Source organism: Schistocerca gregaria, chromosome 3 (genome assembly GCF_023897955.1).
Source record: "Schistocerca gregaria isolate iqSchGreg1 chromosome 3, iqSchGreg1.2, whole genome shotgun sequence".
Lineage (NCBI taxonomy): Eukaryota > Metazoa > Arthropoda > Insecta > Orthoptera > Acrididae > Schistocerca > Schistocerca gregaria.
The window spans coordinates 529,893,858-529,914,217 of NC_064922.1; the positions used below are offsets into that span (position 1 = coordinate 529,893,858).

General features: G+C 38.2%; 1 protein-coding gene across 1 annotated transcript in view; it reads right to left on the reverse strand.

Annotated features, from left to right (window-relative positions):
- Positions 1–20,360, reverse strand: part of LOC126355934 (ATPase family AAA domain-containing protein 5) — a 112,464-nt gene that overhangs the window by 42,057 nt on the left and 50,047 nt on the right. The window contains exons 4-7 of the mRNA XM_050006506.1: positions 12,308–12,574; positions 11,946–12,087; positions 4,651–5,249; positions 4,433–4,575 (exon numbers count right to left, since the gene is read on the reverse strand). Coding sequence (XP_049862463.1) covers positions 4,433–4,575; positions 4,651–5,249; positions 11,946–12,087; positions 12,308–12,574 — 1,151 coding nt within the window. The remainder of the gene's footprint in view (positions 1–4,432; positions 4,576–4,650; positions 5,250–11,945; positions 12,088–12,307; positions 12,575–20,360) is intronic.

The window sequence follows — 20,360 nt, forward strand, 5'->3', positions numbered from 1 at the left end:
TGTTTGCATATTCGGCAATACTCCATGTTTGTTTAAAGAGTAACACTCTCCATTCAGGGGACAGTTCGGTTCAGTTCGTAAGTTAGTGTCCATAATAAATGTGCTTTCAGTGCTAAGTGCTGTACTTCTTTGATGATCCGTCTTTCAGATTTGGACTTGACTGTGAAGACTTTCAGATCATGACATGCAGTTCCTTCTGTTAAATGTTAATACTGAACAGGATATAAAATCTGTTAAATCTGAGCTCAAGAGGATAATCAATAAGACAAAAATCGATTATTTTAGGACACTCCTCAGAGACATTACTGGACTGACGTTTACAGTGCTCATGGCATGAATGAAAAATTTAACACTTTTCCTAATAAAGTGCTTACCTTATTCGAACAGTTTTCCCCAAAAACTTACCAAGGTAGAAAAGTCTACAAAGAAGCCATGGATTACTCAAGGAATAGGGGTATCTTGAAAACAAAAGGAAAACTATCTGTCAATCCGAAACAATTCCGATGTTGATGCTATAGAACATTACAAGAAATAGTGCAAAATATTAAAGACTGTAATATGGACATCAAAGCAAATATATTACAAGGAAAAGATAGTCATATCGGATAACAAAATAAAGACAATGTGGGATATAGTGAAGGAGGAGACCGGTAGAACCAGACATGAAGAGGGACAAATTAAGAGTAAATGATACATTGGTGACAGATGTGTATAGTGTTGCAGAACTTTTTAACAAACATTTTATAACTCTTACTGACAAGATGGTGTTGTCAGGTTCCGTAGGTGCTGCTATGGAATATCTCATACCAAACATTTCAAGTAACTTCCATAATATGAATTTGACCCTCACTACCCCCGCAGAAATAATGTCCATCATAAAAATCTTTAAAATCAAAAACATCTAGTGGGTATGATGAAATATCAACAAAGCTAATTAAAGAATGTGATTCCGAGTTAAGTAACATATTAAGCTATCTGTGTAACCAGTCACTTATCGGTAGTGTTTCCTGAATGGTTAAAATATGCTGAATTTAAGCCACTGTTTAAAAAGGGAGGTAAAGAAATAGCATCAAATTTCCGTCCAATTTCGCTTTTGCCAGCATTCTCAAAAATTTTAGGAAAGGTAATGTACAATCAGTTTTATAACCATCTTATCTCAAATAACATACTGTCAAAGTCACAGTTCAGATTTCTACAGGGTTTGATATTAAGAAGGCTATCTACATTTACAGTGAAAATGTGCTTAAGTCATTAGATAGAAATTGCAAGCAACTGGTATCTTTTGTGATCTGTCAAAGGCATTTGACTGTGTAAATCACAATATCCTTTTAAACAAATTAGAATATTATAGTGTAACAGGAAACATTGCAAAATGGTTCAAATCTTATATCTCTGGCAGGAAACAAAGGGTGTTATTACAAAAGAGAGACGTATCAAGCACCATCCTACTGGGAACTAATTACATGTGGGGTCCCAAAAGGTTCCATTTTAGGGCCCTTACTTTTTCTTGTGTATATCAATGACCTTTTATCAGTAACATTACCAGATGCCAAGTTCATTTTGCTTGCCGATGACACAAACATTGCAATAAATAGCAAATCAACTTTACTCTTAGAAATATCAGCTAATAAAATATTTGTGGACATTAATCGCCAATTCTTTGTCAGTGAATTTTGAAAAAAACACACTACATGCAGTTCAGAACTTGTAAGGGGTGCCCACGAGTATATGCCTAACATACGATGACAAGCAGATAGAAGAAGTGGACAGTGTTAAATTTTTGGGATTACAGCTTGATATTAAATTCAACTGGGAAAAGCACACCACAGAACAGTATATTAACAAATCTCCATTTGCAAATCGAATTGTGTCAGACATAGGGGATATAAAAATGAAAAAAAAACGGCATACCATGCTTACTTTCATTCCATAATGTCATATGGGATTATGTTTTGGTGTAATTCATCAAGCCAAGCTAAAGTTTTGCGAGCACAAAAACATGCAGTAATATATGTGGTGTGAACTCAAGAACATCCTGCAGAAGCCTGTTTAGGGAACTAGGGATACTAAGTACTGTTTCCCAATATATTTATTACTTAATGAAATTTGTCATTAAAAATATATCACTTTTTCAAACCAACAGCTCAATTCATGGAATCAATACTAGAAATAAGAATAATCTTCACAAGGATTTAAAGTCCCTTAGCCTTGCACAAAAAGGTGTGCATTATTCAGGAACACACATTTTCAATAACTTGCCATCAGCCATAAAAAGCTTAACAACCAATGGAATTCAGTTTAAGAGAAGCCTAAAGGATTTATTGGTGGCCAACTCCTCCTACTCCATTGATGAATTTCTCAGTAGAACCAACTGACGTACGTGTGTGTGTGTGTGTGTGTGTGTGTGTGTGTGTGTGTACACCTTATAAATAAATAAACTTTTTTATTTTAAATTCTGTGCATTGGTATTTGCAAAATGGTTATTTCATAAAGTGTTCATTAAAAAATGACAATCATTCCACTTGGGACCTGTGGAAAGTTACATTAGCTTATTTGTTTGAGTTGTAAATATTTGTCATGTATTATTGTTTTTCCGACATGTTCTACATCGTGAAGGACCTCCTCAAAATGGATCAATTGGAATGAAAGTAAATTGAATCTAATCTCATCTAACAAAATGTCAATATCCTTGGAAACATTGGAATCAGTGAATGAATTTATTAAGACAGTTACCAATGTAGTACTCATCTACTATAACTGAAATTTTTTGTCAGGACAGCAATTTCAATGAATGTTCCATTTTTCTACCCTCTTCACAATTGCAACTGGATAAGTAAGAGAACATTCATACAGAATGTGGTAAGATTATACTCACAAGAAAGAAGTTCATACAAAAGGGTGTCCCTTATTAAACTGGTATGCCTGAAGTACTGGTTAACCATCTCTAGTCAAATTGCTTGTGAAGTGACAACACTATCTCTTATAAAGAGGCAACTACAAGTTTTTTGATATTACTATTAGCTATTCTTTTTTAGTTAGTTCATTGTTACTTGAATCTCAGGCAGGATGTGTATCAGTTTTATGTGGGAGACCCTGTATAATTAAATAATCTTCTCACATTTGATAAAATTAGTCAGGATTTCACAGCAGTCGTATATAGACTCCAACTAGTAACAGGCATGCATTCTTGGGCATATGGCTGACCTTCACTAACGTTTCTTCTTCCTGACATGGCATCAGCAAGTCTCAACATTTTCATGGGTTTTCAAGCACCGATTGCTCTGCTGATGTACACTTTAATTTACATTTTCACACCAAAGGGTTGTTCTGCATTTTCTGATTTGGTGGCTTTCTGCAATGCTGTCCACTACCAACCTCTATTTAAGTTGGTCAGAGGTGAATCACATATATTTTTGTTTCATGGTCTATCATGGTCTATCATAGTTATTAAGTTGATGTATCACAATTGCTTCCGAAGTATGATGCGCACGTCTACCAATTTCTTTTGTGTCCCTAAAGTTCTGTGTTAACTGATGTTTTAGTTATGTCAATGCAGTCTTTTCCTCAGTAACATGACGTATGGCACACAAACTATGTTGCATGTGGCTTACACTTAACTTTTGGCAACCTGAAAAATTGACTTGACCTTTACAGTGAGTTTTCCTGCATTCTACATTGTCTTGAATCCATCTTACATACTGATAATTAGAACCATCTACACAATTCTTTACTTCTACCAACTCTTCAACTGCATTTTGTAGCTATGACTCACATTCTAAAACATGCCCACCCATTTTCTCTCTTCAATGTATTATAATCTTTTTTGGCATATTTTCAGGGGAGTGGGGGGAGACTTCTTTACCATCAACTAGTGAAATGCGTTTGTTATAAACACTTCTCCCACCAAGACAAATGGGGTCACTAGTATAAAAAAAAGTCTTCTGGAAGAGATTCCATGCCTTACAAATTGAATTTAATCATCTAAAATTTTATTCATATTGCTGGAGACTCAGAGATCAAAGTGCTCAAAGATCACATTACCATAACTGGAGGAATTCAACTGTTTAACAGGAACTCACTATCCAGTATGTGGCAATCAAAGTCTTTGTGTCATCACTGTCAACAGTTATAAACCTCATCACCTGCTAACAGTAAGTGCAAACTAAACACAACCGCCAAAAATGAAATATTAAATGTTGGTAAACAATATAGTATGGACAAAACTCAAAACGTGCCATACCGCCTGTCCTAAATTCACAATGGTCTATCATAGCATTTAATATGGAATATCATCTTCTCTTCATAAGTAACATTCCTTTTCCAAATTTCCATTTTACTTCATTCAGTCATATAGTATATGTGTACTCCCTAAATATTCTAATTTTTGTAAGAAACGATTACACTATAGAAAATAAAATCTACACAAACTTACTTCAAATCCTAGTTCATTGGCTACTGCATACACAGAACTTGTTTTTCCAGAACCATGTGGACCCAACAATATAGCTGCTTTGTTAAAATCAGAACCACCACTTGATTCTGAATATTCAAATTCCTCATCACTACTTGAAGCACCTGCAGAAATAATGACAACTTTTAATACAAAATAAATACTACTTTATAAAAATGTCAAAATAATTCAGAATATACCATTTCTTATTTTTTTATTTTGCTTTTTTGTATCCTTGCTACGCAACTTCCAACTTTCAAGCCACTTCTTCAGTTGCACAGCCATCCTTTTTGTGCCTAACACTTCATTGCTATTTACTGGCTTGTATTTTTCACACCAGCTGATAGTTGGTTCGGGGTCATTTATTTTTTGAAGTTGTTGTATTTCATGCTGTTTTGACTTTCTGTTCCTAAGTCTTTTCTTCTTTTTCCTTACGTCGGTATTTTGTTCTTTATTATCACCTCCTTTACCCAAAATGTATTTATTTGCCAAATTTTTGAATAACCTACGAACTGGTAAATCCGAGTTCTGTGATTTAATGTCTGATACAATTTTGCACAAAATATCACAAGGAAATGTGTGCTTTTCTCTACAGTTTACGATGACACGATCTTTATTAACGTCAACAAGTTCTCTTAGTAACCAAATCTTGCTGCTGTAATTTGCTTCATCCAATTCTTGTCCACCACTCTTTAATGGCAAAACAACACAAGGCAGCTTCCAAATATCTTCACTGTCCAGCTGCTGAATGTGAGAGATGGCAGGAAATATAGGCAAAGCTTGTTCCTGTTCTTCTGCACTGAAAAAAACACACATTTTAATTAATCACACTGCCAAGTGCACAATTAACTATCACATTAACATTTGTATAGGAATTTGCTTCTAAATAATATAGCTGGTCATGGGCTTATGGCTTAACAAACCTTTATTAAAGGAGGGGAAAAACAAGTCACCATGAAACATCTTCAAATCTCATCAGGTGTTCTCTTGACTGACAACAGAGGCTCAAAATAGTAGTAGTAGTAGTAGTAGTAGTAGTAGTAGTAGTAGTAGTAGTAGTAGTAGTAGTAAAACTCTGGCTAAACCAGTTCCAAGCCCAGTTGAGAAAGGAGGAGGGGGAGAAGCAACACCTCATTAAAAAACCTTGGTCCGCCCGACCCGCGTGATTTAATAGAACCAAATTACAAGCAAAATGAGTCATACAAGTAATATTAACATTATTCCAGGTGGTCAATCCACTCACCCTGTGGCCACAACCAAGATATCTGCTTCTGGGGAGCTTGGGATCATATGATAGAGGAAGTCTGAGTCCTCTGGTAAATTTCCACGATAATCTCACACATATATTGGCACTTTTAACATCCAAACACTTGCTCAGACTGTTAAGTTACAGAATCTTAATACAGAACTCAACACACAGACAATTCAAGTCCTTGCACTTCAAGAGACTTGATTCACCGATTTGGAAACAACAGATTACAACTACTGTATCTTTAAAAGCCAATGTTGTTGTTGTTGTTGTTGTGGTCGTCTTCAGTCCTGAGACTGGTTTGATGCAGCTCTCCATGCTACTCCATCCTGTGCAAGCTGCTTCATCTCCCAGTACCTACTGCAACCTACATCCTTCTGAATCTGCTTAGTGTGTTCATCTCTTGGTCTCCCTCTACGATTTTTACTCTCCACGCTGCCCTCCAATACTAAATTGGTAATCCCTTGATGCCTCAGAACATGTCCTACCAACCGATCCCTTCTTCTGGTCAAGTTGTGCCACAACCTTCTCTACTCCCCAATTCTATTCAATACTTCCTCATTAGTTATGTGATCTACCCATCTAATCTTCAGCTTTCTTCTGTAGCACCACATTTCAAAAGCTTCTATTCTCTTCTTGTCCAAACAATTTATCGTCATGTTTCACTTCCATACATGGCTACACTCTATACAAATACTTTCAGAAATGACTTCCTGACACTAAAATCTATACTTGATGTTAACAAATTTCTCTTCTTCAGAAACGCTTTCCTTGCCATTGCCAGTCTACATTTTATATCCTCTCTATCTCGACCATCATCAGTTATTTTGCTCCCCAAATAGCAAAACTCCTTTACTACTTCTAAGTGTCTCATTTCCTAATCTAATTCCCTCAGCATCACCCGACTTAATTCGACTACATTCCATTATTCTCGTTTTGCTTTTGTTTATGTTCATCTTATATCCTCCTTTCAAGACACTATCCATTCCATTCAATTGCTCTTCCAAACCCTTTGCTGTCTCTGACAGAATTACAATGTCATTGGCGAACCTCAAAGTTTTCATTTCTTCTCCATGGATTTTAATACCTACTCCGAATTTTTCTTTTGTTTCCTTTACTGCTTGTTCAATATACAGATTCAATAACATCAGGGAGAGGTTGCAACCCTGTCTTACTCCTTTCCCAACCACTGCTTCCCTTTCATGCCCCTCGACTCTTATGACTGCCATCTGGTTTCTGTACAAATTGTAAATAAGCCTTTCGCTCCCTGTATTTTACCCCTGCCACCTTTAGAATTTGAAAGAGAGTATTCCAGTCAACATTGTCAAAAGCTTTCTCTAAGTCTACAAATGCTAGAAACGTACGTTTGCCTTTCCTTAATCTTTCTTCTAAGATAAGTCGTAAGGTCAGTATTGCCTCACGTGTTCCAGTATTTCTACGGAATCCAAACTGATCTTCCCCGAGGTCGGCTTCTACTAGTTTTTCCATTCGTCTGCAAAGAATTCGAGTTAGTATATTGCAGCTGTGGCTTATGAAGCTGATTGTTCAGTAATTTTCACATCTGTCAACGCCTGCTTCCTTTGGGATTGGAATTATTATATTCTTCTTGAAGTCTGAGGGTATTTCGCCTGTTTCATACATCTTGCTCACAAGATGGTACAGTTTTGTCAGGACTGGCTCTCCCAAGGCCGTCAGTAGTTCCAATGGAATGTTGTCTACTCCGGGGGCCTTGTTTCGACTCAGGTCTCTCAGTGCTCTGTCAAACTCTTCACGCAGTATTGTATCTCCCATTTCATCTTCATCTACATCCTCTTCCATTTCCATAATATTGTCCTGAAGTACATTGCCCTTGTATAGACCCTCTATACACTCCTTCCACCTTTCTGCTTTCCCTTCTTTGCTTAGAACTGGGTTTACATCTGAGCTCTTGATGTTCATACAAGTGGTTCTCTTATCTCCAAAGGTCTCTTTAATTTTCCTGTAGGCAGTATCTATCTTACCCCTAGTGAGATAAGCCTCTACATCATTACATTTGTCGTCTAGCCATCCCTGCTTAACCATTTTTCACTTCCTTTTGATCTCCTTTTTCAGACGTTTGTATTCCTTTTTGCCAGCTTCATTTACTGCATTTTTATATTTTCTCCTTTCATCAATTAAATTCAATATTTCTTCTGTTACCCAAGGATTTCTACTAGCCCTCGTCTTTTTACCTACTTGATCCTCTGCTGCCTTCACTACTTCATCCCTCAGAGCTACCCATTCGTCTTCTACTGTACTTCTTTCCCCCATTCCTGTCAATTGCTCTCTTATGCTCTCCCTGAAACTCTGTACAACCTCTGGTTCTTTTAGTTTATCCATGTCCGATCACCTTAAATTCCCACCTTTTTGCAGTTTCTTTAGTTTTAATCTACAGTTCATAACCAATAGATTGTGGTCAGAGTCCACATCTGCCCCTGGAAATGTCTTACAACTTAAAACCTGGTTCCTAAATCTCTGTCTTACCATTATATAATCTATCTGATACCTTTTAGTATCTCCAGGGTTCTTCCATGTATACAACCTCCTTTCATGATTCTGAAATCAAGTGTTAGCTATGTTTAAGTTGTGCTCTGTGCAAAAATTCTACCAGCCGGCTTCCTCTTTCATTTCTAAGCCCCAATCCATATTCACCTACTACGTTTCCTTCTCTCCCTTTTTCTACACTCGAATTCCAGTCACCCATGACTATTAAATTTTTGTCTCCCTTCACTATCTGAATAATTTCTTTTATTTCATCATACATTTCTTCAATTTCTTGGTCATCTGCAGAGCTAGTTGGCATATAAACTTGTACTACTGTAGTAGGTGTGGGCTTCGTATCTATCTTGGCCACAATAATGCCAAAAGCCAAACAGATAAGAAAATATGCAAAGGAGCTCTATTATTTGACATGGCCTTTTTTGTGAATAAGGACACCCTTGACTCTATTACAGATGTAAATCAAATCAGCAACAGGCTAATGACCATGTGAATTAAGCACAATAACAAAACATATACAACTTTTAATGGTCACACACCTACCTACACTCAAAACAACAAAAAAAACCTTAAGACAGAAAAATTTTGGGAAAAACTTGAAGCTTAAATGTCCAAAATTCCAAAGGATAGTGTAAAAATTGTTCTTGGTGATTTCAATGCACAAATTGGCAAAGAGAGGACATATACATATATAAACAGTCAGCAATTACCCTGAACACTAATTTCACGAACAAGAATGGTGGCAGGCTCATTCAGTTGTGCCAACAAAACAAACTAAAAATCATATCAACATCATTTCGAAAGAACTCTAAGAAACAAAAAAAGTGGCGATCCCTGATCCTTCAGCTAGGTAAATTTCAAATACATGATGTTGCGGTCTCCTATAATTTCCAAAAAGAAATACATGATGTTCCAGTCCACTTAGAGGTAAATATAGATTCTGACCACTATCTTACTAGAGTCAAAATTAAACTCTCAACAAAAATGAAACACCAAAGGAAAATACCACTAATGCCCAAATTTGGTTTGAAAAAACTCCAAGAATCAAACATTACCGAAGTGCGGGAAAAACAACCTACAAACAACTGAACAGATTTCTGAACAAAAATTATACAGTAAGCAAGAGCACTGGTCCCATTTAAGAAAAAATCCAAACACCAATGGTGGAATTCAAATTGTGACAATGCAATTGAAGAGACAATGAACCCCCTTAAAACACAATTGTGAGAAATCAGAAAACACACAACAAATTTTTCAAAGTCAGAAAACTAACAGCTAAAACACTTAGACAAACTAAAAGAAAATATTTTAATGAACAGATAAACTAAACTGAAGATGATTTTAGGAACCACAAAACACACAACTTTTATAAAACGTTTGCAAATCAAATCGAAGGATACACTCCATGAAACCTCTGTTTCAGGAAACAAAATGGAAAACTGGCACTAACTAACAAAGAAAATTGTCAAGAATTAGGCAAATATTTCTTAAAACTTCTAAATTATTCACAGAAGAAATCAATCAAATCATCCAAAAAATTCAACACACAGAAAATATTCACAATTTTCAAATGTGTGTGAATTGCTAAGGGATGAATCTGCTTAGGCCTTTGCCCCCTAGACTTACACACTACTTAAACTAACTTGTACTAAGAACAACACACACACCCACATCCGAGAGAGGACTCGAACCTCCGGCGGGAGGGGCCGCACAGTCCGTGACATGACACCCAAAACCGTGCGGCCACTCCGCGCGTCAGAAAATATTCCAGAGGATTGGAAATGGGCACATATTCATCCAACGGGAGAGAGATCAGATGCAAACAACTACAGAGACATTTCACTTTTGCCAGTAACATACAAAATTTTATCCGCACGTCTCCTGAAAAGGGCAAACATACAGTTTCAGATTACAAAGCAGGGTTTAAACCTAATAGATTATGCCTGGAACAAATCTGTTATCTTGAAACTATTTTACAAATTAAAGCAATCAGGTCGATATCAATAGTCTGCACATTTGTTGAGTTAAAAAAAAATCATACGATTCTATAGACAGACAATCCTATGCAATACCTGACACCAAAACCCAAAAATCGATCAAACAAACACTATCAGAAACCAAACCAAAAATTAAATTCATAGATAAAATTTTGGAACCATTCTCATTTAAAACAGGAGTAAGACAAGGAAATGGGAGCTGCCACTATTATTCAACACATTTTTCAACAAAGTAATGAAAGAATGGGAAACTGAACTAAAAAAATAAAACTTCTGAAAGCTAATCAAACTAGGGAGAGGTCAAGGAACACTGAATGTTCCATATTTAGCATTTACAGATGACTTAGTGATTCTAACTGACAGTGATGAAACACAGTAGAACAAATCAAAACTCTGAAAGAATGTGCTGAGCAGGTTGGCCTGCAAATCATCTTTAACAAGACTAAATTCATGCGATCGAAGCTAGATATTCTGGAATTATGGTGAAATCAACAAAGTCAAACACTAAGTATCTTGCTGAAATTAATGAACCAACAGGACTTTAAAAACTAACACAATAAAATAGATTGCAGAAAATCGAGAAAGCTTCCGGACTTATTTCAAATTGATATAACAGAAAATGCCTGTCAAAAGGCGCCAATATCAGACACTACAACACAGAAATCAAACCGAGAATCACGCATGCAAATGAAACACACTCACCGATTTGAAAACTAAATTTACAAGAAATTGGGAAAGTAAAGAAAACGATTATTGGATAAATTCTGGCACCATGGTACACGCAAGATGGATACAGACTACAAACTATCAAGACAACAGAAAAAGTATCCAACATCAAAACTGACGTCAGAAAGCGACAAATGAAGTTCTATGGCCACCTAGGCAGATTACCCGGGAACAGAGTAACTAAACGTCTATTGGACTATGTGACATCACTTAAAGCATCAATATCCTGGGTAATTGAAGTTAAGAAGGATTTGACAAAAATAAAAATTGATGTAATAAAGATATCAGACAGGGGTACATTCAGAAGCAAAATTTATAAGTGGTAGTTTACTCCAGAGATGGAACCAAAACCATACCGACCAAAATGGACCGAAGAAAGAAGGAAGGTCTTGGGGACAAAATTAAGATATACTGGGAAACAAATAAGAACCATAAGATAGGTTGAAAGTCACTTTTTCTCTGAAAAAGTATGCACTTCAACATACAACGTGTGTTTATACTATGAAATGATATGATACTGTTTTTGACAGTGATTAATTTAACCTTTGCAACACAGCATAAAATCTTAAGCAATAAAAACATTTCATAAAAAGACATGACTGGAAAATTTATGAATCCAATGTGGGGATTATGACAGAGCATGCATTGTAGGCCTTCGGGAATCGCACTTGAGAAATGAGACATAGTCCCTGGAAAAAGATGGACAGAGTAAAATGACCTAAAAATGTACTACACAGAAAAAGAAGTAAATCTGAGGCATAAACACAAGTCTTTCTGTGGAGGATCAAGAACATTTAACCTCGATCTCTCATTGACTGCCCATGAATAATGGAAGGGATAAAAAGATAAGCATCACAGCATAGCTGAAATGTTGCGGAATCAACAAGCATGTAAACAAACTTAAGATGTGATTGAGATTGTGTACAAAACTCTTTTCTTTTTTTTAAAAAAAGGGAACTTGGGTCACTACACAGTTTTAACATACATCAAGATCTGAAATACTTACAGGCGACTCAGTTCTACAGTCTTCTTGAGTGTTTCAGGTACTCCGCTTTCTAAAAACGACTTTTTTGCCAAGATTCTGTCTGCATCTGGTTTCAGTTTTTTTGTCGTTTTCTTTGTGAAAACTGGTGCCAATCTCAAACACTCTAAGCGAAAAACAGAACTCAGTTACTAAAAATTCATGAAGCTAAAAAAATATTTATATTATGAATCCAGTAACTGAATGATAACAAGATAACAGGAAACAATATTCAGAAAGGCTTAGGAAAGTAAACAAGTAAAAGCGAAGAAGTAGTAGAAGGAGAAGACTGAAATAAAGAGACTCAATACAACAAAATGACATAAAACACATTTTATTTTCACTACCTTTTGCTTTGAGTTTCTCAGGGCTCTTGCAGACTTTTGAGCTTGGAGTGGTTTCACTGTCTATCACTTGAGTTATCTGTGACACTGCACTGGTCTCTGCTTCCGAGGAGGACAGATCCATTTCATTCAGCACGCTGTGGTTATTTGATAATGACAGTCTGTTCCTCCTGCTCGTTGTGTGAACAGAAGTAGTTTTTTCTTGTAGAAATGTCTCTTCTTTCTTTTCTTGGCATTGCTTAAAAAATGAATGTTTACTGTTGGATGTTCCTTGAACGGAAGAAAAACAAAACATAAAAAACACTGCTTCCACTGAGAAGCCAACTTTAAGACAGTAATTCAATCAGTATCTACAGTTTTGCTACAACTGTATGACTGGATTGCTTTTCTGTAACAGAGCACAACTATGTTGTTTGACACATTTAAGTTTGTTACCTCAGAAACAATCTTAATCAATTCCACTACTAGTGCTCAGAAAAATATAGGTATTTTGGTAATGTTTCATCACAAAGTATCTCAATGTATTACTTGAAGAAATACAGTGCCAGTACTTTTACATTTACAGCTTTATTAATGTCAAGATGTATTTTGGTTTTCAACATGCTACACTGTTATCAGTGAAGCTACAAGTATGTTTGTTATACATGTAAATGTGAAAAAAAAGGAGCTACAAGTTACAGAAAAAAAGGCAGCTGGAGCATTAACAATGCAGCCAATGAAAATATTGTATTTATTTTATTTATTTATCCATCCATCAGTACCCACAGTGACTTGATCATGGACTCAGTAAGTAAGGAATTCCTGTACAGAATAGGAGTAGGGTGCCACAAAGAAACCTTTCAACTTTTCACTTGAATACTTAGGGTTTATCACTCCTCTCTCCCCCCCCCCCCCCCCCAGTTCTGCTGGATGCCTGCTGAAAATGAAACCCAATGAACAGGACACACCTTTTTGTACAATGCGTAACGAAGTGTCATCCACATACATATTGTTTTTCTCTACAGTATTCATTGAATTAATGTTGCAGTTTCTCCTGAATGAAGTCAGTATTGTGAATAACAAGTCCTATGACATAATGTAAGTGTGGGGATGGTAGAGTATTTCTGAGCTATGCATATTCCTGGCAACTGTACAGAGCTGCCCAAAAGTATAACACCACACAAGAAAACAGCAAAAGTAAGAAAAGTTAACAAGCCTCTGAATTTCAATGAAGATCATTCCCATGGTGAAGGTAGCAGCGCTCATTTCTGCTTAAGATCTCGGCACTTCCAGGAAAGCAACCAACCTAGCATCATTTCAAACAATTTAAAATGGTCAACTTCACTCACTGTATGACCAACTTCAGACAGTAAAATTTTGCTTTTACAAGAGTACTGTATCAGAAAATGTAAGAATTCCATTTTATACAATTAACTGGTAATCTATTCTCTGTAAGCCACATGCTGATGATGTTCCTCTCTAGTAGCCAAATCATTTATATTACATTTCATATCTTTCATAGTAGCAATTGTGATCTGTAAACAAAACAATTTTATGTCATCTGTTATGTTTCATGACAGGTCTCTGTATATCGAGAAAAGCAATGGACCCAGAAAAGAACCCTGCGGCACTCCGAGATTTTACATAACCTTAGTCACATTCATGCCTCTTCCCTGTTTGTTAACACTGGTGGACAATCTTTTGCTTCCAACTTCCCATATATGAAATGAACCATTGCTGAACTTTTTCCCAAATACCATTGTATTCCACAAAGAAAACACCTCTTGTCCTCCATCTCCTTTTTAGCCCTGGTTGTGCCTCACACACAAAACAAAACTGCATTTTCTTTTTCTGCTCCTTTCCTAAAGCTAAACTGTGAGTCTGGCAGCAAATTACGTGAATTGAGATGCTCGATCGAAAACTTTTGAAAACACTGTTAACAAAGAAACTGGCTGGTAATTTTTTACATTATTTCATTCGCCATTTTTATAAGATGGTTTCACTAAACATTATTTCAATCTGTCAGAAAACTGAACAAACTTGAAACACATTGAACAGGTGACTAATTACAGAACTAATGTTTGGTACACTGATGTTCACAATCCTCCTTCAAATTTCATCATAGGCATGGGAGTCTTCACTCTTTAAGGATGTTAATTCCATTTCATATTTGCTTGTTTCCATTATTCTGAGAGCTATTTATTCTCTTGATGCAGTGCATTCTTTTAGCATGTCTGATAACATTCCTCAGCACTTTGCAGTGTGGTCTGAAGTGAAACTGTTACTGGGGTCTGGCTGTCCTTCATATTACAATTCAGTTTCTGTTTCCTCCTACAAGGCCTTCTAATGTCACTAGTTATTGACATCGGTTGCTCATTAGTACTGCAAGTCTGCCTGCAATATTTTTGCGGGGGAAACTGCTATCAAAGAAGGTGACAAAGGCTCGAACAAATATATTTCATACATTATTCAAGTTGTCTGTATTGTAGACATCTTGCTAAGTTTCCTTCTGAGATTGGCTTTAAACGTCAAGTGGACCCTTATCTCTAAATCTTTGTTAACTACTATGGGATAAGACTAAAATAAAACTAAATTCCATCCAAACACGCCGCAGAAGGCGTAACAGTACTGACCGACCGCCGTGTCATCCCCGACCAATGCGCATAAACTGGATGTTTACTATGGAGGCGCATATGGTCAGTACATCACTCTCCTGGCCATTGTCAGTTTTTGTGATGGAGGTCACTAATTCACAATCAAGTTGCTCCTCAACTGGCCACACAAGGGCTGAGTGCAACCAGCTTGTCACCTATCCAAATGCTAGCCAAGACGAACAGCACTATAGTTTGGTGATATTTGATGTGAACTAGTCACTGCCAATTCACTGCAGCCTGTGCTATCAACCTGGCTTGTTCTGATCATCTGCAGCGATAGCTTTTGCTATCGCTGCAGAGTTAGATGGGGAGGGGGAGGGAGGAGGGAGGGAGGAGAGGGGGAGGGAGAGGGGGAGGGAGAGGGGGAGGGAGAGGGGGAGGGAGAGGGGGAGGGAGAGGGGGAGGGAGAGGGGGAGGGAGAGGGGGAGGGAGAGGGGGAGGGAGAGGGGGAGGGAGAGGGGGAGGGAGAGGGGGAGGGAGAGGGGGAGGGAGAGGGGGAGGGAGAGGGGGAGGGAGAGGGGGAGGGAGGGGGAGGGAGAGGGGGAGGGAGAGGGGGGAGGGAGAGGGGGAGGGAGAGGGGGAGGGGAGAGGGGGAGGGAGAGGGGGAGGGAGAGGGGGAGGGAGAGGGGGAGGGAGAGGGGGAGGGAGAGGGGGAGGGAGAGGGGGAGGGGGAGGGGGAGGGGGAGGGAGGGGGAGGGGGAGGGGGAGGGAGAGGGGGAGGGAGAGGGGGGAGGGAGAGGGGGAGGGAGAGGGGGAGGGAGAGGGGGAGGGGAGAGGGGGAGGGAGAGGGGGAGGGAGAGGGGGAGGGAGAGGGGGAGGGAGAGGGGGAGGGGAGAGGGGGAGGGAGAGGGGGAGGGGAGAGGGGGAGGGAGAGGGGGAGGGAGAGGGGGGAGGGAGGAGAGGGGGAGGGAGAGGGGGAGGGAGAGGGGGAGGGAGAGGGGGAGGGAGAGGGGGAGGGAGAGGGGGAGGGAGAGGGGGAGGGAGAGGGGGAGGGAGAGGGGGAGGGAGAGGGGGAGGGAGAGGGGGAGGGAGAGGGGGAGGGAGAGGGGGAGGGAGGAGGGGGAGGGAGAGGGGGAGGGAGAGGGGGAGGGAGAGGGGGAGGGAGAGGGGGAGGGAGAGGGGGAGGGAGAGGGGGAGGGAGAGGGGGAGGTAGAGGGAGAGGGGGGAGAGAACTTTATGAGGATACTGAATGGGTAATTCGGTACTTTAAGCGAGATCGAAAAATCAAAATTAGTCATGGGGGACTGGGATGCAGTTACCGAAGAATGTGGGCTTCATGTAGGCATGAGAGAGGAGAAAAACTAATTGAGTTCTGCAATAAATTTCAGCTAGCAACACTGAATACTCTGTTCAAGAATTACAAGAGGAGGAGGTATAGTCTGAAAAAATCGTTAGAAACAAGAAGATTTCAGATAAATTACATCATAGTCAGATAGAGATTCCAAAATCAGATACTGGATTGTAAGGTGTACCCAGGATATTAACTCAGATCCCAATATAGTAGTGTTGAAGAGCAGGCTGAGGAAGTGGAATGCGGAAGTACTAAGGAATGAAGAGAGATGATTTAAGTTCTCTTCAGCTATAGATACTGCAATCAGGAATAGCTCAGTACGCAGTTCAGTTGAAAAGGAATTGACACATCTAAAAAGAGCAATCAGGGAAGTTGGAAAGAAAACCACAGACACAAGGAAGGTAACTGCAAAGAAACGACGGATAACAGAAGAAATAATTCAGCTGACTGATGAAAGAAGGAAGTACAAAAATTTTCAGGGAAATTCAGGAATACAGAAATACAAGTAATTTAAGAATTAAATAAACAGGAAGACTAGGGAAGCTAAGGCAAAATGGCTGCACAAAAGGCGTAAAGAAGCATGAAAAGAAATGATTGTTGGAAGAACAGACTCTGCATATAGAAAAGTCAAAACAGCCTTCCATGAAACTAAAAGCAAGGGTGGTAACATTAAGGGTGCAATGGGAATTCCACAGTCAAATCCACAGTGAGAGCAGACAGGTGGAGAGACTACACTGAAGATCTCTCTGAGAGGAACACTTGTCTGCTTTATAGAAGAAGAAACAGGAAATGATTTAGAGGAGATATAGATCCAGTTTTAGAATCAGAATTTGAAAGAGCTTTGGAAGCCTTAAGCTCAAATAAGGCAGAGGATAAATGACATTCCATTGTAAATTCTAAAATCTGTGGGGGAAGTGGCAACACAACGACTATTCACACTGGTGGGTAGAATCCATGAGACGCAACAAACCGTCATCTGGCTTTTTAGAGAAACACCATCCACACAATTCCGAAGATAGCAAGAGCCAACAAGTAAGAGAATAATAACACAATCAGCTTACCAGCTCATGCACCCAAGTTGCTGACAAGATTAACTCTTTGCCGTCAGCACGACTTAAACAAGTTTATTCGCTAGGCTCCAGCAGCAATAATTCAGATTACTTGGCTTGTTGCCAGCCATTCTTGACATTATCAGGAGATTATAAATTGTTAAGTTTTACTAATCTCATTGTTAGTTTTCATAAGTTCTCAACCCCGTTTCCTCTACTTTCATGAAATTTCGAAGATATACATATGTAAATAAATACAAAATGTGTTTGTTTCATATATTTGTTTATTTGTATCTTCGGTACTTAGTATTTCTCTTTCATATGATATGCAGCAAAACAGTCTCCAAGATGTAACACAACTCCACAAAACTTGCACATTAAGTTGTTTGTTGCCCTTTTTTGATTTTGGAACATACATGGCAGTTTCATTGTTTCTGTTTACTCGTTTTGGAAATAAGTATTAGTTGATGTTGCTTTATGTGATCGGAAAGTCTGTCAACCAGATCATGATGAGACGTATGCGACGTAGTGGCAATTTCCAAGTTTTGCTCAGAAGCAGGTACATGGTCTTTTATCCATGAATCACATAGTTTCAATAAAAAAAAAATCGTGAAAGCTGAGACACTCGTGTTCTGTACTGAAATACTGGCATGTACAGAATGCATTAAAGAATCTGCAATTAAACTTTTTCTGACCATTTTATAGTTTTTCTGTATACAGGGTAATAACTCAAATATTGATCTGCCTGATCCACTCCTTTCATATATTTCAGGTTTTTTTTTTTGTGTAATTAGTTTTTCTACATTTTCTTTGAGGTGTTATGTACTGTACAGATTATTTGTATCATTTTAGTTTTTGGAGCTCTCCATACCTATGCGAGTACTTCACCTTTCTGTTGATGTCAAGCTTCAAACACATTGACTTTTGCAAAATTTAATTTTTCCGGAAACCCTCTATTTTGCCGTATCGTTCCACAAACTTGAATTTTCTTTCCAAGTAACTTCTCTGCAAGTTCTACACAATTATAATAATTATCCATGTAGAGGTAAGGCCACTTTCCACAAGAAGGTGTCAATAGTTCCATCACTGTTTTTGCTACAGGCTGTCCAGTGCCGGAATATATCTTGAATGAGGAAATGTACCCCATACTCAAATCACACAGCATCCAAATCAGTGCACCATATTTTGTAATTTTCGACAGATTGTAAGCTTTAAAATTTAACCAGCCACGCCACGGTATCATTTCTTCGTCAATTGAGATGTTTTGACTTAGATTAAAAGTTTATTTAAACTTTTTGGAATAATAATCAATTACAAATTGCACTTTGAAAAGCCAGTCGGGATTAACCAGTTTTTTGTTGTTATCAGAAAAAATGTAAAAATGGAAGTATTTGTCTGAATTGGTTGTGGGACATCGTTTTGTGAAATATCGGTGCTTGTATCAACGGATTCGTTGACCAATAATCATCAATCCTTGCTTCTCTCTCTCTCTCTCTCTCTCTCTCTCTCTCTCTCTCTCTCTCTATCTCTCTTTCTTTTTTTTCTTTTCTTTTTTCTTTTTTTCGATTACCATAAGGATAGCAAGCCTAAACCATTTTCTTAGTTTGTGTCCCACAACAAATTTGGCATTTTTTATCCAGTTTCCTTCTATTGCATTTTTGACCGTAGTGCTTATTGGTTTTGTTGCTAACATATTCAAATACATTGTTCCCAATATATAATTCCACGATATCCTCAACACACTGTGTATCTTTGGGAAATATGTTTGGACCTGGAGATCCTTAAAATTTATTATCTGTCCTCAAGAAATCAAAGTCTGACCACTGTGCACTGTCTTCTTTGTGTCTTTCATCCGAATCAATTGGCAACTGTAGCGTTCGCCAAATTCTTCTTGGACGTATTTCACTATCTTCAACGATTCTTTTAACATCCAATGCCTTCTTTCCAGTCGGCCAAATTGTCCAGAACATCAGACAAGACATCCACGCATTCATAATAAATAATCATATCATCTCTTTCATCTGCCATGATGAAGGGGCTCAAGTACTTACAAAAACAAAAAACTTTCTGATGTGTCTAACTTACTGTTACCTAAACAAAACACCAACAAAATGCAACAGATACTAAAGTGCTGTCACTGGCCACTGCGCGATACTATGCTCATGACACCACTGTGGTGTCACTGGCTGTTGATTGCTATTTCGCGCACAAAACCACTGTGGGATCCCCAGACGGCATAGTGTTAATATACAGAAGAATGGAAAAGAAAATTGAGTATATGCTAGATGACAATCAGTTTGGCCATAGGAAAGGTAAATGCATGAGAGGCAGTTCTGATGTTGCAGCTGATAATAGATGCAAGACTACAGAAGAATCAATACATGTTCATAGGATTTGGCAACAAAGAGAAATGTAAACTGGTGCAAGATGTTCAAAATTCTGGGAAAAATAGGAGTAAACTATAGGGAAAGGAGGTGCAGTCTTTCGCCCCTACTGTTCAATCTATACATCCAAGAAGCAATTACAGAAATAAAAGGTTCAAGAGTGGGATTAAAATTCAGGAGAGAGGATACAAGTGATAAGATGCATTGATGACATTTCTATCCTGAAAAGAGGAGGAGAATTATACAAACTGTTAAGTTTATTTTGACAAGAGGTGGTAACTGGCACATCCCCGAGTTTGCCAAAAGCTCAAAGTGTCTGTGATTGTGTAACATTCAAAGGTTTGATCAACAGAGATCAATCTTTCATTCTCTCTAGTGCAACAAATTCTTAATAACCAATTTCAATATTTTCCACAAAAAAAACAGTAGTTTGACTTTTGCAAAACATTATCCATCGTATTTGGAACTACGAAGAAATGAGCACTGCCTGCCTCCATTTCTTCTTGCCTGACTCTCTGACTCTCATCCAATGGCATAGTCAAAAATGGAAACACCATGGGTTTGTTGGCCTCTGCATTAAAATTTTGCTTTCTGTCTACCAAGATGGCTATGTCGGCATAGCCATCAGTACAGGTGAGTTTGACCCATTTCACTGTGTATTGTCTGCCCTTATGCTGCACACTTTTCCCTTTTTCCCTT